General features: G+C 37.3%; 1 protein-coding gene across 1 annotated transcript in view; it reads left to right on the forward strand.

Annotated features, from left to right (window-relative positions):
• Positions 1-27029, forward strand: part of LOC141500234 (uncharacterized) — a 30728-nt gene extending 3699 nt beyond the window's left edge. The window contains exon 2 of the mRNA XM_074203254.1: positions 21188-27029. Coding sequence (XP_074059355.1) covers positions 21247-22287 — 1041 coding nt within the window. The 5' untranslated portion in view covers positions 21188-21246 and the 3' untranslated portion in view covers positions 22288-27029. The remainder of the gene's footprint in view (positions 1-21187) is intronic.
• Positions 27030-27382: the final 353 nt, after the last annotated feature.

Raw genomic sequence — 27382 nt, forward strand, 5'->3', positions numbered from 1 at the left:
ATTTATTAACAGTTTTCTGGAAGGGCAGGGGTTTGGTCATTTCATTCATCTTTCTTCATAGGACCTCTCTGGGTTTTGGGACCTTACTCTGTCAGTTTTCCTAATGTTTATTTGACTACTCAGTAGTCTTTTTCAATTTGTTTTTTAAAACCCAGAACTTAAATATCAAATAAACTAAGCATTTCCATACAGAAAGTTAAACAGATGGGGCAGCTAGATGGCGCAGTGGATAGAACAAGAGTCAGGAAGCCCTGAGTTCAAATTCGGCCTCAGACACAATAATTTACCTAGCTGCAGGACCTTCGGCAAGCCACTTAACCCCATTGCCTTGAAAAGATAAAAAAATAGATAAATAAAAAGTTTGAACAGAAAGTGAGGATTATATGAAATCAGGATTCTGTTATATACAACCTGATTTTCCTGTTAAGCATATAATTAATTCACTTTTTTCTTTTTTTTTAGGTTTTTGCAAGGCAAATGGGGTTAAGTGGCTTGCCCAAGGCCACGCAGCTAGGTAATTATTAAGTGTCTAAGGCTGGATTTGAACTCAGGTACTACTGACTCCAGGGCTGGTGCTCTATCCTCTGCGCCACCTAGCCACCCCTATTTTTTTTTTAAACAAAACATTTATTTATTTTTTCCAGTTATGTGCAAAGATAGTTTTCAACTTTCATTCTTTTGCAAGCTTTTGAGTTCAATATTTTCCTACCATCTGTCCCCTCCTAGTGGCAGGGAACAGTCTGATATAGGTTGAACATGTACAATTGTGTTTAATATATTTCCACATTAATCCTGTTGATTCACTGTTATTTTCAGAAGCTGTCCTGCACATCTATGTTTCCTCTTGAACTTCTGTTTGCTTTTGTGCATTTTAAATAATTCAGTGACTTTTTTTCCCCCCTTTGATTGCTAGGCTCCCTTTTCTCCCTAATTCCCCAATTAAAAATAAAAAAAAAATCCTTCTAATAAATGAATATGTATGTAAATGCACATGCAAAACAAATACAGTAACCTTGTGTGTGTGTGTGTGTGTGTGTGTGTGTGTGTGTGTGTATATATATATATATATATATATATATATATATATATATATATATATATATATATAAAATTCTGCCCCTGTAGAGTTTTCTGGAAGGGGCAGGAGATTGACTATTTCATTGATCTTTAAATTTAAAGCCTTTTTTTGTTGTTGTTTTTGCAAGGCAATGGGGATAAGTGACCCATTAAAGGGCCAGTGCTCTATCCACTGTTCCAGGTACCTGCCCCAAATTTAAAGTCTTTAAATGTTGTTTAGTAGTTCCACCACCTTCACTGTATCATTTTGTACAAAAATTTTCAGTTTTCCCTGAAACTTATCTATTTCATCAATTTTTACTTGTAGTACTCTTCTATCACATATATTCAACAATTCCTCAGTTGATAAGTACATCTTTTGTTTATAGTAAAGCAGCTAGGTGGTACAGTTGATAGAACCTTGACCCTGGTATCCGGAAGATCTGTGTTTAAATGTGGCCTCATCCTGTTATACTGGTTGTGTGATTCTGAGAAAGTCCTTTTACTCTGTTGCCTCAGTTTTCTCATCTGTAAAATTAGCAGAAGGAAATGGCAAGAAAACTTCAAATGGGGACATAAAGAGTCAGACACAACTGAACAACATAGTTAATGGTATTCTGCTACAACAAATAAAGCATCTGTAACTATATTTATACATAATGGGTCTTTTTTCTTTTTTTATGATATCTTTGGGGTTGTTGACTCAAAAGATATGCCTTTAAAGTTTCAAATTGCTTTTCAGAAAGACTGAATTCTCAAGTCCACCAGTAGTGCATTATGGTGTATATCTTCCATAGCCTTGCCAATAATCTTAATTTTACTTTTTTTTTGCCAATCTGATAGGAGTAGTAACCTCAGAATTCTTTTATTTTTTCAAATCTTTAATTATTAGTGCTTTGGAATTGGTTTTAAAAAGACACTATTTGCCATGTTAAGGATAGGTCCATTTATTCCTGAACTCTTGAGTATTTTTAACAGTAATGGAATGTTCTGTTTTGAGAAGAAAATTTAGCAACCACTGATAAATAGTTTTATTGTTATGCTTACTGATATGATCTGTTATGTTTATAATTTGAATAATACTGAAGCAACCTGCATTCCTTGTATAAATCCAACCTCATGGTAAAATTGTTTTTTAAATGTAACCTATTTGCTAATATTATACTTACTATTTCTGCATCAGTATTCACTTCTGGCTATGAGATAATGCAGCAGATAAGAGATCCTGACCTAAAGTCAGGAAGAGTCATGTTCCTAAGTTCAACCCTGGTCTCAGACACCTACTAGGCCTGTGACCCTCTCAGCAGGCCACTTAACCAGTTTCTTTTTATGCAATTAAGTTATTTAAATTCTATATTTATCTGTTATTCTAGACATTTTATATTTTTAAGTACTCATCTATTTCATCTTTGTTGGCTTATAATTTGGCAAAATAATTTCTGACAATATATTTTATTTCTCTTTCATTTGTTGTGAATTCTTTTTGTTTTAGATAGTTGTGATTCCCCCTTTTAAAATTAGGTGGTGCAGTGGAAAAGAGCATGGACCCTGGAGTCAGGACACTTAATAATTACCTAGCTGTGTGGTCTTGGGCAAGCCACTTAACCCCATTTGCCTTGCAAAAAAAACCTAAAAAAAAATTAGGTTAGTTGCCTAACTATTTTATGGGGTTTTTTTTACTAGTTTTTTTAAAACAATTCATTTGTGGTTTTGCTTTTGATTTTGTTAATTTGATTTTCAACATTTCAGTTTTAGTGTTTATTCTAGTTATTTCAATTACATTCTCAATCTCTTTTCTTTATTAATAAAAGTGTTTCCACATTAATTTTCCCCTAGGGACTACTTTAGTAAAACTTAAAGTTTTGATGTTTTCTCTTCATTTTCTTTTTTCCAATTACATATAAATAATTTTAACATTCGTTTTTTAAGAAATTTTGAGGGGCAGCTAGGTGGCGCAGTAAATAGAGCACCAGCCCTGGAGTCAAGAAGTCCTGAGATCACAAACAGCCTCAGACTGGATTACCTAGCTGTTTGACTTCGGATAAGTCACTTAACCCTTTTTGCCTTGCAAAAACCTAAAAAAAAAAAATTTGAGTTCCAAATTTTTTCCCTCCTCCTCTTCTAGTTATTTCAATTACATTCTCAATCTCTTTTCTTTATTAATAAAAGTGTTTCCACATTAATTTTCCCCTAGGGACTACTTTAGTAAAACTTAAAGTTTTGATGTTTTCTCAGCCCTGGAGTCAAGAAGTCCTGAGATCACAAACAGCCTCAGACTGGATTACCTAGCTGTTTGACTTCGGATAAGTCACTTAACCCTTTTTGCCTTGCAAAAACCTAAAAAAAAAAAAATTTGAGTTCCAAATTTTTTCCCTCCTCCTCTATTGAAAAGACAGGTACTTTGGTATAGATTATAGCTAAGACATTCATAGGTGATCATCATCACTGGTTACAATATTCTGGTTCTGCTCACTTCTCTTTGCATCAGTTTTTGTGTAAATCTTTCTAGGTTTTTCTGAAAACAAACTGCTCCTCATTTCTTATAGCACAGTTGCATTCCACTGTAATCATATGCCACAACTTGTTTAGCCATTCTCTAGTTGATGGGCATCCCCTCAATTTCTAATTCTTTGCCACCACAAAAAACTGATATAATTATTCTTGTGCATTTAGGTCCTTTTCCTTTTCCTTTTTTTTTTTAAATCTCTTTGGGAGGGGTGGCTAGGTGGTGCAGTGGATAGAGCACCGGCCCTGGAGTCAGGAGTGCCTGGGTTCGGTGGGGTCTCAGACACTTGGTGATTGCCTAGCTGTGTGGCCTTGGGCAGGCCACTTAACCCCATCTGCCTTGCAAAAACCTAAAAAAACAAACAAAAAAAAATAAATCTGTTTGGGATACAGACCTTTTTGATAATTTCAGCTCTATAATACAGTTAGAGATCTAATATAGCTAGACCACCTGGCTTCACATTTTTCACTAATTTCCTTGATATTTTTGGCCTTTTCTTCTTCCAGATGAATTTTGTTATTATTTTTTCCTTGCTTCATAAAATAATTTTTGGATAGTTTAATTAGTATGGCACTGAATAAGTAAATCATCAATTTCTTTAGTGAAATTATCTATTGGGTTTATGATTTATTCTTCAAATAACAAATTTTTAAGATTAAATATCTCCAATTTTTAATCTTTATTTCACAGAATTTTTATTATATTGTAGCCAGTAAAGGATGTATTTGGTATTTCTGCTTTTCTGCATTTCTACCATAATACATGACTCATTTTTGAAAAACTTTCATTTACAACTAAGAAATATGTATATTCTTTTCTGTTCCCATTTAGCAGTTGCCAGAGAGATTTCATATCTGACTTATCTGTAATTCTGTTTAAGTCCTAAACTCCGTAACTCCTTTCCTGTTCACCTTTTTGTCAGACCTAAGTCTAAAATAGGTACACTGATATCCCCATGTAAATTAACTTTTCCTTTTCTTTGATAATATGTCATCCAAACAGCAACAGTTAAGTACATATACCAATTCATTTTCTATAATGCCTTTAAGTATAATATATTTTCCCGTTTCTCTTTTAATTTTTTACTGTCACTTTGTCTGAGATCATGTTAACTCTAAATTATGCCCCAGCCCTTTAACTTTGTATCCTTATGTTTCATATATTCCTCTCTTTAGCTTTAGACGTTCTTTACCAAGATATCCCAAACTAGCATTTCACCTTCAGTAAAACTCAAAATAGGGGTGGCTAGGTGGCACAGTGGATAGAGCACTGGCCCTGGAGTCAGGTGTACCTGAGTTCAAATCTGGCCTCAGACTCTTAATAATTACTTGGTTGTGTGGCCTTGGGCAAGCCACTTAACCCCATTTGCCTTGCAAAATCATAAAAAACAAAAACCTCAAAATAAATAAAATCTTTCTAAAATAAAAAAAAATTTTCTTTGTGAACTGATCCAACTATTCTGGGGAGCAATTTAGAACTACACCCAAAGGACAATAAAATTGAGCATACCCATTGATCCAGCAATACCACTACTAGGTCTGTATCCCAAAGAGATTATAAAAAAGGGAGAAAAGACCCATATGTACAAAAATAGTATTACCAATTGTTCATCAATCGGGAAATGACTGAACAAATTGTGGTATATAAATGTGATGGAATACTATTGGTCTTTAAGAAATTATAGGAAGAGAGGTGGCTAGGTGGTGCAATGGATAGAACACTGGCCCTGGAGTCAAGAGTACCTAAGTTCAAATCCGGCCTCAGACACTTAATAATGACCTAGCTATGTGGCCTTGGGCAAGCCACTTAACCCCATTGCCTTGCAAAAAACTAAAACAAAAAAACAAAGAAATCATAGGGAGGTAGATTTCAGAAAAATCCAGGAAGACTTACATGAATTGATGCTGAGTGAAGTGAGCAGAACCAGGAGAACGTTGAACACAACAGAATATTGTGTGATGATCAATTATGATTGACTTGGCTCTTCTTAGCAATATAGTGATTAAAGTCAATTCTAAAAGATTTGTGATGAAAAATACCATCCACATTCAGAGAAAGAATTGAGTCTGAATGCAGACTGAAGCATGCTATTTTTAGCTTTTAAAATTTGTTTTATGCTTTTTTTCCCCTTCTATTTTTTTTCCTTTTGTTCTGATTCTTTCACAACATGACTAATATGGAAACATATTTAACACAGTTGTAATATGTATAACCTCAATAAGTTATTTGCTGTCAAGGGGAGAGAGGAAGGAAGGGAGAAAAATGTGGAATTCAAAATATTTAACAAAAAAATGCATGTTGAAATCTTTTGAATGTAATTGGGAAAATAAATGCATTTATTTTAAAAAATTAAATAAAAAAATTATTCCCCATCTTACACTTGTACTGTCCAGTCAACTGCCTTGATCTGTTTTACACACAGCATTCTATTGCCTATTTCTTTCCTTCTCCTTTCTTCTCTAGTATATCCTTTCTCTCTTCCCTTTATTTTCATTAGTTAATATCATCAAAAAGAATAAAATATTACCCAAGCCTTCTTTTTTGACTATTTAACTCCCTCTGTGACCTTTGAAGACATTAACATTTTACTCGTCTCCTGTTAGAATATAAACACTTCATTAATACATTTCCTCAATGGATGTCATTCAGTAAGTATCTGACAGTATATTCAGACTGAGGTCTCCTGACTGCAAATGTATGTTCCTTTCAATATAGGGCATCCGGAAATAAGACTGGAAACAGGTAGGTTAGGACCACATTGTGGAGGACTGTGTACTTCTTTCATTGCTTTTTCCCCTATATAGAAGCCCAAACCTTCCCTGAAGATACATTTTCCTTATTACTGTAGAAGGCAAAGCCATCTTCTCAGTTCCCAGCCTGACAACCTAGTTGTTGATTCTTCACTTTCTCTCCCCCCCCATCTAAGCTGCTGCCAAGGCCTGTCAGTTTCATCTTTGCAGTGTCTCTGGAATAAGCCCCCTTCTCTCCTCTCCCACTGTCCCCATTCAGATGCAGGCTCTGCTATCAGCACCTCATGCCTTGGTTATTACAATAGCCTGCTGATGGGTCTGCCTGCCTGCCTCAAGTCTTTTCCTCTCTCCAACTTGTTCTCCAGGATGCTGCCAAAGTGAATTTCCTAAAGTGTATGTCTAACTATGTCACTCTCCCACTCGTTAAATTACAGTGGTTCCCTATGAACTCCTAAAAACAAATACAAAATCCTTATGTTCCCTCCACCCTCTTCCCACTCTGCATTCACTCTTCATTCCCTCTGAATTCCTTCCCATTCTTTGAACAAGATATCCTCCTCCTGAACTCTGGACCTTTTCTCTGGCTGTTCCCCCATCCCTGGGATACTCTCCTCCTCATCTCTACCTTCTGACCTCCTTGGTTTCCTCCAAGACCATGCTAAAATCTCATCTTTTACAGAAGTCTTTACTAGCACCTTTGTGGAATATTTCCTGTTTGTTCTACATTTAGCTTTTGTGTACATAATTGTTTTCCTGTTATCCTCTCCATTGGAATGTGAGCTCAATATTATCTGTATCCAGAGAAAGAATTGTGGAGTTTGAACGCTTTTAGCTTTAATTAAAAAAAAACAACTTTATCTTATGTAATTTTGCTATCTCTTTTATTTTTTTTCTTGAGGATATGATTTCTCTCAACACATTCAATTTGTAAAATTCAAAAATAAAAAGAAAAGAAATGTGAGCTCCTCAAGGGAAGGAACATTTTTTCCTTTTTTTTTTAATAACCCTAAGTGCCTTGCATGTAGTAGGTGCTTAACAGATATTTAAGGGGAGAAATTAGGTGATAAAGACCAGTTCTGGAGTCAGGAGGACCTGAGTTCAAATGCAGTCTCAGACATTTAATACTTACTTAGCTGTGTGACCTTGGGCAAGTCACTGAACCCTATTGCCTTGCAAAAACAAAAATAAATTTTTTAATAGACTGAGAGCCAAGTCACAGAATGGCACACATCTCTTTTGTGAGGGTTTCCCCTTCTCCCTCTCATTCTTTACTGATTTTCCCCTCCTTAATTTTCCTTATATTTATTTTCCTATGATTTATGTCTTTAAAAGAAAGGATTGTTTCCCTTTACTATTTATAGCCTTAGTTCTGAGCCTAATATAAACATTGTATGAGATTGGCACTTAATAAGTTTATGTTGAATTTGCATTCCAGACAGGTTTATCTGACTTTATTTACCCTGAAGGCAGAGGACAGTTGTTACAGGATCTTAAGCAGTATGAGAGAATCAAAGATGACAATACAGATAGTTTTCAACATTCATGTTTTATAAGATTTTGAGTTCCAAATTTTTCTCCTTCCCTCCCTCCTTTCCAGTCTAGCCAATATAGATTGAACTTGTACAATCATGTCAGACGCATCTCCCTGTTAGACATAATGTGAAAGAAAAATCAGAACAGAAGAGAAAACCACAAGAAAGAAAAAAATTTTAAAGTGAATATAATGTCCTTTAGTCATAATTCTAATTCTAGATTTCTTTTTCTGGATGTGAATGGCATTTTCCATCACAAGTCTTTTAGAGGTGTCTTTGATCATTGTATTGCTAAAAAGAGCTAAACCTATCATAGTTGATTATTGTATAGTTTGCCTGTTATTTACTCAGCATCAGTTCATGCAAAGTCAAGTTTTTCTGAAATCTGCCTATTCATGATTTCCTATAGAACAATTGTATTCCATCACATTAAGATACAACTTGTTCAGCCATTCCCCATTGAGGTATCCCCTTAATATCCACTTCTTTGCCACCACAAAAAGAGCTGCAACGAATATTTGTGCATATACATGTGTTTATTTTTCCCTTTGTTGTGATCTCTTAGGGATACAGATCTGGTAGTGGCATTGCTTTATCAAAGAGTATGTACAGTTTTACAGTCCTTTGGGCATAGTTATTTGACAGCAGCCATATGTAGCCTGAATCTTCCCCTGATGTGGTTTCTCTTGGCTCCTTTCTGATACCATCTAGCATTGTACTTTGAGAACTGCTCATCTCCACAGGCCCTGGATTGACTTCTTGGACACTGGCAGCTTTTCCTCCTGGAACTGTGGTCTATGTCTGTGAAATCTATCTTCCTATTTCCTGAGAGCAGAACTAGGGAGGAATCTTGTCCTAGATGGAATTGAAGCTGAGGCCATAAGCTCTGCCTCCTCCTCTGAAGACTTAAGGGAATAGAAATCCTGTGTTCTTTGTTTCAAACTTTCCTTCTTTCCCCCTTGCTTCTTCACTAATGGTCCTCAGGTTACAGACAGTGCACAGCAACAGGAGATGGCAATAACAAACCTTGGAGTAGTATTGGAATCTCCACCAACTCTGCCCCATATCAGCACCTCCTCCCTTGGAACATAGCCTCAACATGGCCATCACAAGGTTCTGCTCCCCTTCCATGATCCCAAACAAGGTATTCTTCAGCATTATAATCACTCATGCCTTCTGGTCCTGGGCTGCTCTTAAGTTCATAAAGCCAGGTATAGTCATGCATTCATTCAAGAGGCAATTATTAAGGACTCCAGCATACTGTGAACTCTGCTAGACTTTGGGAGAGTAACAGAGTTGAAATAATGCATGAAATCTATGTTCATAATGTAATGCAATAACTGAATTCCACAACATTTTATGATAACTACATTTATAGAGATAAAAAATGTGTTAGTTAAGGTCAGAGGGAGGAAGTCATTAATGACAAGGAATTGGGGAGGAAGGGGGATTTGATGGCAGGGGGAGGTGAAAAAAAGGACCCTGGATATTGTAGCATTTAAGTTAAGATTGGTGTGGAGGAAAGAGTATATATATATATATATATATATATATATATATATATATATACATATACATACATATAGGAAAAAAAGAATATGTATAAGCGAGAGTATAAGCCAAAACACAAAATGGGAAATCCAGTATACCTGGAGACAGGTATATAATTTAACTGGAATCCACAAAGTATAGAAGGAATAATATGAAATAAGGCTAGAAAGGTAAGATGGCACTAGATACTGAAGGACCTTGAATGGCAAATAGAATAATTTGAACTTTGGGAAGCACTAAATTGTTTTTGAGCAAAAAAAAAAAATCACTAGTTATATGAAAGCTTATTCTGATAGTCTAATATAAGGATTGAAAGTGGGGAGGAGGGCAGCTAGGTGGCGCAGTGGATAGAGCACTGGCCCTGGAGTCAGGAATACCCGAGTTCAAATCCGGTCTCAGACACTTAATAATTACCTAGCTGTGTGGCTTTGGGGAAGCCACTTAACCCCATTGCCTTGCAAAAACTTTTAAAAAAAAAGTGTGGAGGAAGAGTGAAAATAATGAAACCTTTTAGGAAACTATTGCAGTACTCTAGACAAGTGGTGCCAGTAGAGTGAAAGAGTGGTGTAAAGTATGGTATAGAGTAAAAGTGATGGTTGACAAAGATGTTATGTAACCTATAGGATATGAGAGAGAACAGTCAGAGGTTTTGAATGTGGGAGATAAGATGAACTATGATACAAACAATAAGATCAGAATAAGAGAATAATGTAATCTCAGTTTGTAGGCATGTGGAGCTTGAGGTGCCAGTGGTCATTCAGGTGGAATTACATTATAGATATTTAGATATGGGGATGCTGAGATCAAAGCTAAAGATATTAATTTAGAAGATGAACTCTGAGAGTCAGTAGAATCACCAAAGAAAGGAGAAAAGAACCAAAGACAGATCCTTGAGGAACATCTACATTAAGGTCAAGGAAAAGGAAAAAGAATGCTTTTTAGACAGGGAGGAACTAGGAAAATATAGACAACTTTTAGAGAAGTAGGGTAGAGGAAATAAGAAAATATAGTTTCTCTGAAGTCAAGGCAAGAGAAAGAATCCAATAGGAGGGGATTTTCAACAAAACATTAGAGAGGGCAAAGAAGTTGAGGTCTGAAAAGAGGCCAGTGAATTTGACAATTAGACTGTAGATCAATTTGAAAAGAATTTGTAATGGTGAAGGAGTGGGGAAAATGAGATAGTAACTGGATAATCTAAAAGTCTCATAAGAAGGCTTTTTTCCCCCTTAGGGAGCAGGGAGATCTGTGCATGTTTATAGATAGCTGAGAAAGAACTCAAAAAAGAGAATAAGACTGAAAATAGATCACTTGGGGAAGATGACTGTGGGAGCGATGTCTCAGGATGAGAGAGGGAAAGGAATGAAGGGCCCAGGGAGAGGAATTCATTTTAGTGAATAGTGGGGATACTCTTCTGTGACTTGGTTCTGGTTTTATTGGCATGTGAATTTTCAGCATGGGGAATGGAAGGGGTCAGAAGGCTGGAGCAGAAACCACAGGCACATACACACATGTTCAGAGCATCTCATTGCACTTTGGAAAGTTCTATTATTAGGAAGTTTTTCGTTGCTTATTTTTTTGTGATTGAAAAGGATTTTACACAGGGAATTAAGAGGGTAATTTGATACTGGGAAAACAAATCAATATACATCTTATCAATAAAAGAAAAAAACATGACCACATTACAGAGACCTTTAAAATAATTAATTTATCTTGGAAACAATTTTTTTTACTTTTTTTACTTTTTACTTTATATTATTACAATAATCTTGTTGTGAGAGTAAGCATTAAACCCCCCTCCCCCCAAGAAGATAAGACACCTCAAGAATAGTGAGAGAGAAAAAAAATGTACTTCAGTCTGTGATCAGATTCCAAATGGGGTGAGTTGCCTTCTTTATCATAAGTCCACCAGAGAAGTTGCTTCAATATTTCTCCCACAGTTTCTATCACAAGCTGTATTTCCCTCCTCTCTACTCCTCCTCACTCTCATTTATTCTATTCTCTCTCTCTCTCCTTTCATCCTGTCCCTGGACAAAAGTATGTTGTATCTGAGTACCCTCTCCCACAATCTTCCCTCTCTTCTATCACCTATCTTCCCTTCCCTACCCACATTCCCCCTTATCCCATCCCTTTCTTCTCATTTTTCTCTAGGGTAAAATAGATTTCTATACCCTATTAAGTATGTATGTTATTTCCTCTCTGAGCCATTTCTGATGAGAATGTAGGCTCACTCATTCCCCCTCACCTTCCCCCATTCTACTCCATTGAAAAAGCTTTTTCTTAACACTTATGTGAAATATCTTAGCCCCTTCTTCCTCTCCTTTTATTTCCTCCCAGTACTTTCCTTTATCACTCATTGATTCTATCTTTTTACCATATTATATCATTATATTCTGCTCCTTCCTATGTCCTATCTGTATATGCTCCTTCTAACAGTTCTTATAAATGACAAGGTTCATATGAGTTATCAGTATCTTCTTCCCATGCAGGAATACAAACAATTCAACATCTTTAAGTTTCTCATAATTAGTCCTTCTCATCCATCCCCTCTATGGTTCACCAGAGTCCTGCACTTGAAGTTCAAACTTTCTGTTAAGCTTTGGTTGTTTCATTGGGAAAGTTTGAAAGTCCCCTGTTTTATTGAAAGTCCAACTTTTCCCCTGAAAGAGAATATTCAATTTTGCTGGGTAGTTAGGATTCTGTGTTGCAAACCAAGATCTTTTGGCTTCCAGAATATCATATTACAATCCCTACAAACCCTTAATGCCAGATCCTATGTAATTCTGACTATAGAGCCACGGTAGTTGAATTGTTTGTTTCTAACAGCTTTTAGTATTTTCTCTTTGACTTGGAGTTTTGGAATTTGGCTATAATATTCCTGGAAGTTTTTCTTTTGGGATCTCTTTCAGAAGGTGATTGATGAATTCCCTCAATTTCTATTTTACCCTCTACTTCTAGGATCTAGGGGTCATTTTGTTGTATTATTTCTTGAAAAATGAAGTCTAGGCTCTTTTCCTGATAATGACTTTCAGGTAGCCCAATAATTTTCTTTTAAATTTATTTTTTATTAAAGGTATTATTTGAGTTTTACAATTTTTCCCCCAATCTTATTTCCCCCCCCATGGAAAGCAATCTGTCAGTCTTTACTTTGTTTCCATGTTGTACCTTGATCCAAATTGAGTGTGATGAGAGATAAATCATATCCTTAAAGAAGAGATGAGAAGTCTAAGAGATAACAAGATCAGACAATAAGATATCTGTTTTTTTTCTAAATTAAAGGGAATAGTCCTTGAACTTTGTTCAAACTCCACAGCTCCTTATCTGGATACAGATGGCACTCTCCTTTGCAGACAGCCCAAAATTGTTCCCGATTGTTGCACTGATGGAATGAGTGAGTCCTTCAAGGTTGATCATCACTCCCATGCTGCTGTTAGGGTATACAGTGTTTTTCTGGTTCTGCTCATCTCACTCAGCATCAGTTCATGCAAATCCTTCCAGGCTTCCCTGAATTCCCATCCCTCCTGGTTTCTAATAGAACAATATTGTTCCATGACATACATATACCACAGTTTGCTTAGCCATTCCCCAATTGAAGGACATTTACTTGATTTCCAATTCTTTGCCACCACAAACAGGGCTGCTATAAATATTTTTGTACAAGTAATGTTTTTACCCTTTTTCATCATCTCTTCAGGGTATATACCCAGTAGTGGTATTGCTGGGTTATGCACATTTTTGTTGCCTTTTGTAGCCCAATAATTTTTAAATTATTTCTCCTCTATCTGTTTTGAGGTCAGTTGTTTTTTCCAGTAAGACATTTTACATTTTCTTCTAATTTTTGGCTTTTTTTGGAAGAGTTTTATTTCTTCCTGATTTCTTACAAAGTCATCAACTTCCTTTAGTTCCATTCTGCATTTGAAGGAGAGCTTTTTTGTCTTCTTTTCCATCTGGCCAATTCTGCTTTTTTAAGGTATTCTTCTCTTCATTTACCTTTTGCATTGCTTTTTCCATTTGGCCTAAACTGGTTTTTAACATATTATTTTCTTCAGTATTTTTTTTTGTATTTCTTTCATCAAGCTGCTGATTTGGTTTTCATGATTTATCTTTATCACTCTCATTTCTCCTCCCAATTTTTCCTCCACCTCCCTTAATTGCTTTTCAAAGTCTTTTTGAGTTCATTTATAACCTGAGCCCACTTTCTATTTCTCTTAGAGGCTTTGGATACAGAAGCTTTGAGTTTGTCATCATCTGAACCTTCCATGGGACCAAAGTAATTTTCTATCATCAGATTCTTCTTTTTCTTTTGTTTGCTCATTTTCTCAGCCTATGACTGATTTACAGCACTTCCAAGGCTTTGGGGGATTTTGTAACACCCCACTGGGACCTTTATTCCTTCAAGGTCTTATGCTCTCTTGCCTGTGCTTTGATATGTAGATGACCACAAGCACTCCCCTTTGCCCTGCAGCTGTGAGGAAGGTCCCTGTTTGGCTATCTTAGTATGGAAGTCCAAACTGCAACCTGGATCTGAATGTGGGCAAACAGCAGAGTCCTGCCCTGGGGAGAGCAGAGAGATTTCTGCAATCTCCCCCAACCCCCATTATTATCCGTGGGCTGTGCTCTGAAGGTACAGACTGGCTTCCCCAATTCCTCCTGCAGGTTCTCATTGCAGGGCTGTTCTGAGGTCGGTCCTCTTGCACTCTGGTGCATCAGAGTTCTCTCACTGCCCCTTCAAGCTTTCCTGGTGATCCCTGTGCTGTGCTGGGGCTGCAGCTTTATTCCAACCCCCATTCCAGTGAAACACACCTTTCCCGCAGAACTTCTAAACTGTCTTGGACTGGGAAATTGCATCACTCAGTCTTTCTGTGGGTTATGCTCCTCTAAATTTTGGCTAGAGTCATAATTTGATGGTCTTTGGAGTTTTTGGGGGAAGGAGTTTTAGGGAAATCCTGCCTTCACACTGCCATCTTGGCTCTGCCCTACCCCCTTGGAAACACAAATTTATGATTTGAAGTATCTTTCCAGCAGATAACAAAAATATATTTCAGAATCCAGAGGTTCATATTATATTCAATGGCAAAAAGACTAGAAGTATCCATATTAAAAAATTGATGCTAAATAGAAATGTCACCCTCCCTATTTTTGTTTAATGTAGACCTAGAAATATTAGCAAGAACAGATCATGGGAAAAAAAACTGAATGGATAACCATCAACAGTGAAGAAGCTACAATATCTTTGCTTATGGACAGTATTACTTAAAAACTCAAAACAATCAAAAAAGTTAATGGAGCTAATAATGACTGGATATAAAGTCCCTCCCTGCCTTCCCCCCACCTACCAAATTCTTCATTTCTATATACTTCCACCAAGAGCATGAGAACTGCCCTTATAGTAATGAAAGTGTATCAGTTGTTTGGGCACTAACTCATCAAGACACACAAAACAACTTTACAAAGACAAAATAAGTTTGACAGAAATCAAGGAAAATGTACACTGTCCAAATCCTACCTTGGACAAATCTTTGGGCATATCCTGAGGTTTTTCTTTCATCTAACTGAACTTGCCTCTGTAATTTTCAACCCTCTGGGACATGAAAACCTTTGTTAAATACTTGGCTAAAACTTGGATAAATTATAATTATAGCTTTCCCCTGCTCTACCCATCTAGTAGTGCTCTCAGAAGAGGAGCTGTGCTTAGTCAAAAAGTATAACCTGCTTTTTGGTGATGCTGTACCTTTGTGATCATTGCATCCTTTTCTAATATCTAATAATTATCTTCTAGTCTCACAAACCTAAAGTTTGTAGACTATATACTCCCTTCCCTTTATTGAAAATCAGGCTAATATTTGCCCTTATTCAGTCTTGTAGCATCTCTCTCTTATTCTCTGAGATCTTTCAAAAGTCACTGACAATATCTTAGTAGTTATATCTGGCACTTCTCTCAGTATCATGAAATGTCATCTGAGCCTGGTGATTTGAAACAGCTTATTTAGACATATTTTTATGTCTCCCTTCTTCTCTTGGGTAACAACTGCCTATTAGCAATTTTTTTTCCATCCTTTCCAGACCAAAGACCAGTACTAGCCTTTTAGTCAAGAAGACCTGAATTCAGATCCTTCCTCAGACACTTCTTAGTTCTACTAAACAAAGGTGGAGAAAACTATGTTGACTGGTTCCATTACAGATTTATCTTATATCACCTTAACTGCTAGTGGGCAGTTCTACAATAACTCCTTTATCAATTCACTGTCTTACTCTTCATAGAAGGGCTCTTCTAAAGCTTTTTTTATCCTTTCTCAAACACCACCCCCCACACCCCACAAAACATTTCCTCATTACAGAAAAGATTGAGACAACTCACCATAAGCTTCTTCACTGATCTTTATCCTGATCTTCTATCACTCAGATGACTTCTGCCACTCTCTCCTTTAACCGTCTCTCATGAGAATATTCTTCCTTACCAACCATTTTACTTGTTCAAGCCATCCTTTCCCTGTTTGCTCTCATCTCCACTCACTTATTTTCTTTTTTGGTCTTTGCAAGGCAGTGGGGTTAAATGACTTGCCCAAGGTCACACAGCTAGGCAATTATTAAGTGTCTTGGGATGGATTTGAACTCAAGTACTCCTGACTCCAGGGTCAGTGCACTATCCACTGTGCCACCTAGCAGCCCCTCTACTCACTTATTTTCAATCTCTATCTCTTGGCTCCTTCCTTATTGCCTTCAAACATGTTTGTGTCTTTCCCTATCCTGAAAAAACCTTAAATTGATCCTTCCATCTCTGCTATCATCCTTTATCTCTTTTACCCTTTATGGTTATACTCCTTGAAATTGCCATCTACAATATATACCTCCACTTTCTTCTCACTGTTTTTTACCTCTTACAGTTTAGCTTCTGACCTTATCATTCCACTAAATGAACTCTCTCCAAAGTTCTGATAATCTCATAGTTGATAACAATAATCTTTTCTTCGTCCTCATTCTGCAGCCTTTGACACTATTAATCATCTTCTTTTCCTTATTTACTCTTTTCTCTAAGTTTTTTGGGATACCACTCTCCTGGTTTTCCCTCCTACCTGTTGGATCCAGGCCTGAGCTTCATTCTTGCCCAGTAGAGCCCCATTGATTATCCTTTCCTAAGGATATGAACCCCAACCTCCATAGAAACTCCAAACAACACACAATCTCACTTTGGTGAACCCCAAATAAAACACATCCTCTATAGAGACCCCAATGGCTGGGGACTACTGGGACTGCCCTATAGAAACCATACCACCCTGCCTCCTATATCCAATACCCTATAAAGAAGATTTGCTCTCCCCACTACCTACTGCTGGAATCTGCTTGGATCCTGCCCTCTGTACCTTCAATAAACAGCTTTGCATTTACTTCCATTTATAGCCATGTTCCTTTTTACCAAGTGTTCATCTTTTGACCTTTCATTTACCTATCAGCTTCCCAGTCTTCTTTGCTGGATCCTTCTCCAGATTCTACCCTCTAATCTTCTGTCCTGGATCCTCTTTTTTCTCCCTCTGAACTTGGTAATCTCATCAGCTCCCATGCATTTAATAACCATCTCTATACTGCTAATTCTTAAATCTATTTAAGATTTTCTGCCCTATCCTCTCTGCTAAGCTCCAGTCTGACATCTCCAACTGCCTTTCAGACATCTTGAATTGACTTGATCAATAGACATCTTTTTTTTTTTTAGATTTTTGCAAGGCAATGGGGTTAAGTGGCTTGCTCAAAGCCAAACTAGGTGATTATTAAGTGTCTGAGGCTGGATTTGAACTCAGGTACTCCTGACTCCAGGGCTGGTGCTCTATCCACTGCACCACCTAGCCACCCTGACCAATGGACATCTTAAACTCACTATGTCCAAAAAAGGACTCATTATCTTTCCCCTTAAATCCTCCTCTCTACCTCTACATTCCCTATTACTGTAAAAAGCAACACCATCTTCCTAGTTCCTCAGGCTGAAAATCTAGGAGTCATCCTAAAGTTTGTCCTTCATTCTCCAAGAAGACCATGACATCAGGGGAGGTGATGCCATGACAAGCACATAAATTGAATTTGAGTGAATTGTTGCTGTGCAAAGTTAACAGCCTCACTTTTTCCTCCACAGTCATCTGGTTCTAGCTGCCAGATATGAATAGGACAACTGGAGATGGCCCTGGATATAAGGCAATCAGGGTCAAATAATTTCCCTAAGTAAGTATCTAAGGATAGATTCAAACTCCTGTCCTGATTCCAAGGCCAGTGCTCTATCCACTGCACCACCTAGCTGTAGAAAATCAGTTTCTATTGATTTCACCTTTGTAACATCTCTCAACTATGCCTCCTTCTCTCCTCTGACCCTGACACCCAACTAGTGCAGGCCCTCATTACCTCACTTGAATTATTACAAAAGCCTACTGGAGGATCCACCTGCCTCATCCAATCTGTCCTCACTCCAATCCACCCCTCATTCAGTCATTAATGGGATTTTCCTAAACTGGAAAGGTTGACTATGTCACTCCCTTATTCCATAAACTCTGGGAGACTTCCTATCAGTTCCATTATTCAATATACAATGGCATTCCAAGCCTTTCCAGTCTTACACCTTACTCCCTTATCATGTACTCTTTGAATTTGTGACATTGGCTTCCAAACTCTTCCAAAAACAAGATAACTTCATTTCTTGACTCTAGGCATTCTTTCTATCTCCCTGGCCTGGATCTCTTTCCCTCCTCCATTCTGATTATTGACTTTTTCAACTTCCTTTAAGCTCCAAGTAAAATCCCATCTTCTACAGGCAGTTTTCTCCAACTTTTCTTATAATTCTAGTGCCTTCTCTTTTCATTAATTTCTATTTTTCCCACATGAATTTTTTATATATTAGTATGTCATCTGCTGTATTAGATTGTGAGTCCTTGAGGGCAGGGCCTGTCTTTTCCCTTCTTTTGTGTATCCCCAATACATAGCATAACATATAGCAGGCACTTAATATTTATTGATTGATTTGATCTCTCTCAGCTTCCATTTCCTCATTTATAAAATATTGATAATAATAATAACAACTATTTCCCAAGGTTATTATGAGAAACAAATGAAATAATGTTTAAAGCATAATTTAACTGCTATTATTATTATCTTTTATTTTCCTTGGCTTAAAAAAGAAAGACAATTAAAACCTTATCATTTGTTTTCTTTGCCACAGTCCCAGTGGTAGCAATCTCATCCTTCTCTTTTCTCCATTGTAACTTAAGGGAAAAAAAAACTTTTTTTGTTTTCTTAGCTTTTCTTGCTATCTTAAACTGATTCCTTTAAATACCTTCCCCATTTTTATACTCGTCAGAATTATTTTTCTGAATCTCTAGAATTTCATTCTTGAATGCTTTTCATTCCTCCTAGACTGACTTTCTATGTCCATGGGATACTACCTGTCCTTTTTCTTAAATCTTTGAAATCCTCAGGCCCACTCCAGGGACTACTAGTTCCTCTTCAAGTCTAGAATAAAAATGCTCTTTGTTGGTTCCTCTACTTTTTGAAGAATGAGCTAGTTATTAAGACAAGTTGAGAAATCATTAATTGGCGAGCCTTTGGTAGAGAGAGAACTCCAATAGTCCAGATAATTTAAATTCCTCATCTGTGCCAGATTTATGATCTATCCCTTGAATATCTCATCTGTTTTCTTCTTTTGTCCAAGAAGTCTATCATATAATGCTTCTATTTCTGCTTCCATTGATCTATACTCTACCATGCTTTCCCCTTCTCATTTTTGAGTTTTCTCACATAAATTATCTTCATCTCAAACTTGATATGTCCATAGTAGAAGTCATTATCTTTCCCTGAAACCTACTTTTCTTTTAAACATCCTATTCTTATTTCCCACTTCTGCCCAGGCCACTAACATCCTCATATTCATTCAGGTTCACAAACTCTTGTTGTCCTTGACCCCTCATTGTTACCTCACTTATCCAAATCTCATAATTTTTAACTTCACCACATTTCATACATATATCACTCAACCATCACTCTAATTCAGGCTTTCATCACCTCTCTCCTGAGATATTGCAATAGCCTTCCAGTTGATTTCCTTCATCATGTTCATCATCCCACTCTGATCTATCCTCCATACAACTGCTAAAGCACAATTTTAATCATGTCTCTCTGCCACTCAGTAAACTCTACACCTTTAGGATCAAATATAAAATCCCCTCTTGTACTTAAAAAACCCTTCTTCACCTTCCCAGCCTGCCCATTAAACTTTGTTACACAAGGCAACTCCTCCCACTTTCTTTGGTCTGGTCAGACTGACTTATAACTAGCTATCACATAGGACACTCCAGCTCCTGGTTGTTCTGTGCACCAATGCTCCCACACACATAGAGTGCATTCACTCCTTCCTTAGCTTCTCTTCAAATCCTTTGTTTCCTTCAAAACTCAAGTCAAGGACCTCTTGGCCCATGAAGCCTTTCCTGATCCCTGAAGCTGCTAGTGTCCTATCCTCAAAATTACATTGTATTTTTTTGTATATATTTAGGATCATAGATTTAGAACTGGAAGAGACCTTAGAGACCAATGAGTCTGCCACTCTGAGCTTCCTACTCTATTTTTCAGATGAAGAAACTGAGGCACAGAGAGATCAAGTCATACTTCTATGATGTCCCTTATCTAGTAAGTATCTGATATAGGATTTGAACTGGGTAGAAGTCCACTGCCCTGTATTCCCTAGCACCAATCTCTTTCATTTAGATATTGTAGCACTCCCTGATACAAAAGAAGCTTCTCAAGAGCACACACTCACTTTTTCCTTTGAGGCCCCAGCACTTTACACAGTGCCTTGGCCCATGGTAAGCATTTTGTAAATGCTTGCTGGTTAATTGATACATGGTGTTCCTTCTATCTTCAGGTCTTGGAAATGCAAGGAGCTGAGACCTGGATTGGGGGAAATGCCAAAGAGATGGTTGCCTCAGTTTCACATGATAGACTTAGCTTATGTATATAGGAGGTGGCCTCTATAAGACTGTAAATTCCATTTGAAAGGTTCTTTGTAAAGTACTGTGAAAATGAATAGTCATTATGTCATGAAGGCAGGTATTATATCTTATTTATCTGCATATTTCCCCTCAGCATCTTTGACTGTTCAGACAGACTGTTCTCTCCTTTTCATCTCCAGGCTCACTTGGTGCTAAGAGTCATATTTACAGACACTCAACTCCTGTCATTGTACCATTTCTTCCTCTTCTTTCCCATTCTATAATATTCCCCACTGAGAGCTCATCTTTCCATTCTCAGCTGACTCCTCTTCTTATCTGTTCGTTCTTGATATTACTCTTTGGATTTAGCTCCATGCTTTCTTCTTCTTCTCAACCTCCTCCCTCTCCTCCCCACCCCTAATAGACTTCATTTTCTGTTTTCTTGCTATCTGCTGTGCTCACCAGCCTTGGCTTCCCTTTGTTCTCATACTTTTTCTCTTCCTCCTTCCCCTTCTCATCCTTTTCTATGAATTCCCTTTGTTACCTGTACCCACCATTTCTTTCACTATAATCTATCTACTTTAATATCTTGGTACCCTCCATCCCATTTTCCTGAATTCCTGGGCTCCCCTGCCTTGTGTGCCATTCACCCCTCCCTCAGCTGTTTTCTTCTGTTCCTCTCTTCCCTCCTCTCCCCCAGACTGTGAGGATGATTTGAGATCTGTCAGCACCATCTGCTCATGGAAGCAGTCTGCTTCTTGGGGAGTGTCCTGTTCTTGCCCCGGCACTTCCTCCAAGTACAAAACTGACATTTACATTTTGTGTCAATTGTTTCAGATTGTGAGCCAAGAACTGAAAACAAGGTGTTGACTCCAAAACAGGACATTTTAAAAGACATGCAGTTAAAGGAAGTGAAATATGAAAAACTCACAGGAGATGTCCCTCAGGGACCTGAATTTGAAGAAGGCAGTGAATTTGAAGGCAGGCTAGAGAAACAGTCAACAAATACTGAAATTCTGGAGAAACCAAGTAAGCTCTTTCCCCAAGAGAATAGTTGTAGGCAAGCAACAGTCATCCACAAAATATATGCTTTAAGAGGCAAAGCCCAAGAACATCATGACTTTGGGAAAAGCTTCAGTTCTGACTCCAAACTTTCACATCCAAGAATTCCAATAGGAGATAAGCCTCAGCAGGGTGATACATATGGCCAAAGCTTCAAACAGAATTCAGATTTAATTAAGCATCAGAAAATCCATGCACAGAAGAAACTTTTAAAAAGTGATGAAGGTGGAAAGTCACTCAAAAAGAGCTCTGTTCTTGAATATCAGGAAACTAATGCAGTGTGGAAACCTTATGAATGTATAGAATGTGGGAAAACTTTTAGCCGGAGCGCAACTCTTCTGGAGCATCACAGCATTCATACAGGAGAGAAACCTTATGAGTGTAATCAGTGTGGGAAAGCTTTTAGTCATAGCTCTACCTTGATTCAACATCAGAGAATTCACACTGGAGAGAAGCCTTATGAATGTAATGAATGTGGAAAAGCCTTTAGCCGTAGTTCAAATCTTATTGAACATCACAAAACTCACACTAAAGTAAAGCCTTATGAATGTGTAGAATGTGGTAAAACCTTTAGCCGGAGCTCAAACCTTATAGATCACCAGAGGATTCACACTGGAGAGAAGCCTCATGAATGTCATGATTGTGGGAAAGTTTTTAGTCATAGCTCTACCCTAATTCAACATCAGAGAATTCACACTGGAGAAAAGCCCTATAAATGTAATGAATGTGGGAAAGCCTTCAGCCGGAGCTCATCCCTTATTGAACACCAGAGAATTCACACTGGAGAAAAACCTTATGTATGTAATGTATGCGGGAAAGCCTTTAATCAGCGATCAGGACTTCTTCAACATCAGAGAACTCATACTAGAAAATAATACTGTGAATATAATGAATGTGATAGAAAACTTTAATCAGACTTGTAGTTTGCTAAATTCACCAACAAATTCACATGTAATTACAACTTCATAAAAATTGCCAAGTCACTTAAGGACAGAAACTGTCTAATGCATCTTAGCCATTTATAGAAGCACAAAGATCCCTCAATAAATACTTTTTTTGTTTCACAAATGGGATTATTGTATGAAAGTTTTTACTTAGAGTTTACCCATTATTCTCCATCAGAAACATCATCTGGGGGGAGAAGAGAGAAAAAAGGCACTTTTATAGTTTTGTGGAAATAGTGACCAGTGATTCCTAAAGAGGTGGCTTCAGGATACCTGGATTCTGGTCCCAAATCTTTTCCCAACTTATGGCATCTCCAGCAAGTTAATTGGGCTTTCTTAGCCTCCATTTTCAAAACAATAAATTGTGGATAATAATACCTGTTTCATTAACCTTATAGGGGTTTGTTTTGAGAAGTTTTGTTATTTGTTTTAAGGATATTTTTATACTCAAGGGATCTGTGATTTTTCTTCTTGTATGGATCTTCTTCACCAGAACAGATCACTCCTACTCTACAACTCAGTACGTGGTTTTTGAGAATTGCTATGGTTCCCCTGCCCTGCCCCTTACCCTTTATCAATCTGGTGAAAATGAATCTTTCCAACTTAGTTTGACTGGTCTTCAAACTAAAGATATGCCATTTATCTTGAGGACTATTCTCAAAGCCTTTCCATTTGTTTGACCCTACAACAGGTGAGGCTTCACTTGGGTAAGTCTATGAAGATGTTGGGTGACTTCTATCCAATGAGGTGGTATCAAATTCAAGTGGAGAATAAAATGAAAACATGTGGGAAAATATGAATCATGAATATCTTATACATTATTATGATACTGAAGTGGGTCAGAAGAGAAAAAAAGAAAAACTTTAGGAGAGGAGAAACATCAGGAATACTCAAAGGAATAGAAGATGGAATAGAAGAAGATAGCCAAAGGTTCAGAGTGAGACAGGGATAGATGGGAATTAATATATAGCAAGTGAAGCCAGCACAGAATGAGGAACTTCTCAGTAATGTATAGTAATGTCACTGAATCATCCTAGTAAAGGTGAGGCCAATCAGAATCAAGGACGTGTGAAAAACAATCATTAAGGATTGCTCCTCTCTGAAACTGTTCTTGATTCCATCATGAAAGTGATCTCTGACCTCCATAGATCTCTCCTTTTTCCTAGTCATATTTTTATCTTGTCATATATCTGTATATACCATAACCTTTCTGTGTGCATGCATGTGTGCATATGCACACATTAGATTCTAAGTCCCTTGAGGGCAGGTGTGATGAGTGATACGGATGAGTGAATCATCCTTATGTTCCCAGCCCTTAACCCAGTGCCAGTAGAATGTATGTGCTAAATAAATGTTGATTGCATTGAATATTCTTTTCAAGTATACAGTAGTTACATTAGGAAGGGTTCCCATATAGAAATATTTAGTTAATCAATGAATAGATTCATAGGCAACTAGTCTGCCAGTTGTCATTATTAGAGTGCTTGATGATGTTTTGTGTTCTTTCCACCACTGTCCCATAACATTTTAATGAGGGGAATATATTTTTAGAACTAGAAGAACCTTTGAGGCCATTTAATCTCATCCTTTCATTTTTCCATAAGGAAGTTAAAGTATGTAAATGTTGCAGTTTATTATGTTGAAAATAACTCTAATTTGGAGTTCAAAAACATGTATTTGAGAGCTGGCACTACTACTTGCTACATATGTGATTGTGGATAGTCACATGAGATTCAGTTTCCTCTCATGTGTAAAATGAGAATGGATCTATGTTATCTTTAAGGACCCTTCCAAATCTTAATCCCATGATCCTAGGTTAAATAACTGGTTCAAGGTTAGGAAGGTCATTGGAAGTCAGTAACAAGAATGTTGATTATGATCCAAGGCTCTTTTCAAGCTTCATTCTTTTTGTATGCTTTTGATTTTTCACTTTTTTTGTTTTTGCAAGGCAATGGGGTTAAGTGACTTGCCCAAGGTCACACAGCTAGGTAATTATCAAGTGTCTGAGATCAGATTTGAACTCCTGACTCCAGGGCCAGTGCTCTACCCACTGGGCAATTTAGCTGCCCCCTCAAGGCTCTTTTCCATTCCAAGTGTTCCTACCAATGGACCAATTAAGTCAAACTCTCCAGGGCTGTCACTTCTTTTTTTTTTAAGGTTTTTTTGCAAGGCAATGGGGTTAAGTGGCTTGCCTAAGACCACACAGCTAGGTAATTATCAAGTGTCTGAGACCAGATTTGAACCCAGGTACTCCTGACTCCAGGGCTGATGCTTTATCCATTGTACCACCTAACTGCCCCTAGGGCTGACTGACACTTTTGAGTGTATCAAAAAACCAGCATGTTATGAAAAGAGAACTGGCCCTAAAGTTTGAGGGATGAGGATTCCAGTCTTGGATCTAATCATTGATCATGTGTCATTTCTATGAACCTTTGTTTCATTTTTAGAGTGATTTTTGCACATGTACCATCTAAGGTTATGAGGGAAGTGTTTTATAAACCTGAAAACTCAGTGTATTTTTTTTCAATGAAACATGAAACCAAATAATCAGGATCCCAGAAGCTGGGTATCCTTGTATTTGGTCTCCAAAGATTTTCATAGAGTATGGCCAGGTATGCTGGGCACTCAAAATCCATGCTCCATGTAATAGCCCCATGGGATTTCTAGCACTGTCAGCATAGAGGAAAGATAAGATAGGGACCAGTGCTTGAGCAGATCAGGAAAAAAAATAAGCTTAGATGACAGGAAGCTTGGAATGAAGATAAATGAAAAGAATAATGGGGTTTGGGAAGTAATTTCTGGAGCATGCTAAAAAAGAAGTTTGACATCAAGAAAAGCACTGCATAACTAATTGGCTTACAAGTTTAGTCACACCCTATAGGCCTAGGATCTTGTGACTGATAGAAATACAGTGGCTAGATCTTTTGAAGTCATAATCTATTAACAGCTGATAACCTTTTATGGTTTGCAAAGACATTTTACAAACATAACCATCTCTTTGTAGTTAAGTGCCAGATATCCAACTACATTTTATTTCCTTAACTCCAGCTTCTTTTTGCCAGTTAGCTGTTGGACTTTTTAGACTGTATGTCCCATAAATATCTCAATATGTTTAAAATAGACCTCATTTTTCTTTACCCACTAGATCTTGCATCCATTCCATTCTCACTACTCATATGGTTTGAACTATTGTGAGATAACCTCCTAATTGGTCAACTTACCTCATGTCCTGTATGCTAGTCCATCTTCCACACAAGTACTAAAGTGATTTAACATTTTTGTCTCATAAATTAAACATCTACAAACATATTTCAGTATACAAAGAAAATAAGATGGAGGTTATATATAAAATTATGAACTTCTGTTATGTTTGGTTTTTTCCTGTGACATTTAAAGTTTTTTCTTGAATATTTCACATTTAACATAGTAGTTCCAATACAACCCTTCTTGTCTGCATTCCCTTCTGGACTTCCTTATGCTCTTTTATTTTTTAATGATTCATTGACAGTCTTTTTTTTCTTTTTTAGTTCATCTTCCCAACTTCCCTTGCCCCGAGAAAATGGAACCCGTCCTTGTAACAGATAAGTATAATCATACAAAACAAATATATATATATAAATTCTAAATATTGAGAAATATGTCATTGAAGACTTCTATATAATTTTGGCATCTCTGCACCAAGAAGTGGAAGGCAGAGGGCAGCTAGGTGGCGCGGTGGATAGAGCACTGGCCTTGGAGGCAGGAGTACCTGGGTTCAAATTGGGTCTCAGACACTTAATAATTAGCTAGCTGAGTGGCCTTGGGCAAGCCACTTAACCCCATTGCCTTGCAAAAACCTAAAAAAAAAAAAAGTGGAAGGCATGATTCATTATCAGTTTTTTAGGGCATTCTTGATCATTGTGTTGATCTTAGTTCTTAAATCTCAGTTTTTCTTTACAATATTGTAACCATATAAATTGTTCTGATTCTGCTCACTTTATTATGTATAGTTCCTACAAAATCTATCCAGGTTTCTTTGAAAGCATTCCTTTCATTTCTTAAAGCAGAATATTATATTACCTTTGTATACCATAAATTAGTTCAGCCATTCCCCAACTGATGAGTACCTACCTTGTATATAGTTATTTATAATAAAATGGGCTTTTATACACAATCTGGGCACCGAAGTGCCCCTTTCCTTTTTTTTTTTTGACCTCCTTAGACTATAAACCTAGTAGTGGTATCATTGGGTCAGAAAGCATTCAGAGTTTAGTGATTTTGTGGTTGTAGTTCCAGACTACTTTCTAGAATAGACTACAAAAGTGATTTCTCTATCATAGGTCTGCATATAATTCCTCTATTCTCATGGCTCCCTGTTAACCCCCTATTCTTGTATAGAATTTCCTATGTATGACTTAAAACTTTTACAACCTGACCCCAACTTATTGTTCCTGTCTCATCACACAAAACTCTTCTTCCTGTAGTCTGTTACAGCAAAACTGTGCTCTCATGAAAAAGATTAAAATAATTGAGAAAGTGCTTAACAAAATAAATAAAATTATAACAGATAACATTGATGTATGATTTTCTAAATCAGTATGTGCCCTGCAAAAAGTTTTTTTTTTGGAGGGGGTTGCAAGGCAATGGGGTTAAGTGACTTACCCATGGTCACAGAATTAGGTAATTATTATATGTCTGAGGCCATATTTGAACTCAAGTCCTCTTGATTCCAGGGCATGGGCTCTATCCACTGTGCCATTAGCTGCCCCCCCCCCCCCCCCCCGCTGCAAGGGTTTTTGAGTTTGAGGACCTTCTTGCTGTTTCTTATACTTGGTACTTCATCATCTTTACATTAGATGTCCTACATACCTGGAATATTCCTTTCTTATCTCTGCCTCATAGAATCCTTAATTTGCTTCGAGAATCACCTCAAGCACTACCTTCTACATTAAAACTTTCTTGATCTGGGGCAGCTAGGTGGTACAGGGGATAGAACACCAGCCCTGGAGTCAGGAGTACACAAGTTCAAATCCTGCCTCACATACTT

This window comes from Macrotis lagotis, chromosome X, assembly GCF_037893015.1.
Source record: "Macrotis lagotis isolate mMagLag1 chromosome X, bilby.v1.9.chrom.fasta, whole genome shotgun sequence".
Classification (NCBI taxonomy): domain Eukaryota; kingdom Metazoa; phylum Chordata; class Mammalia; order Peramelemorphia; family Peramelidae; genus Macrotis; species Macrotis lagotis.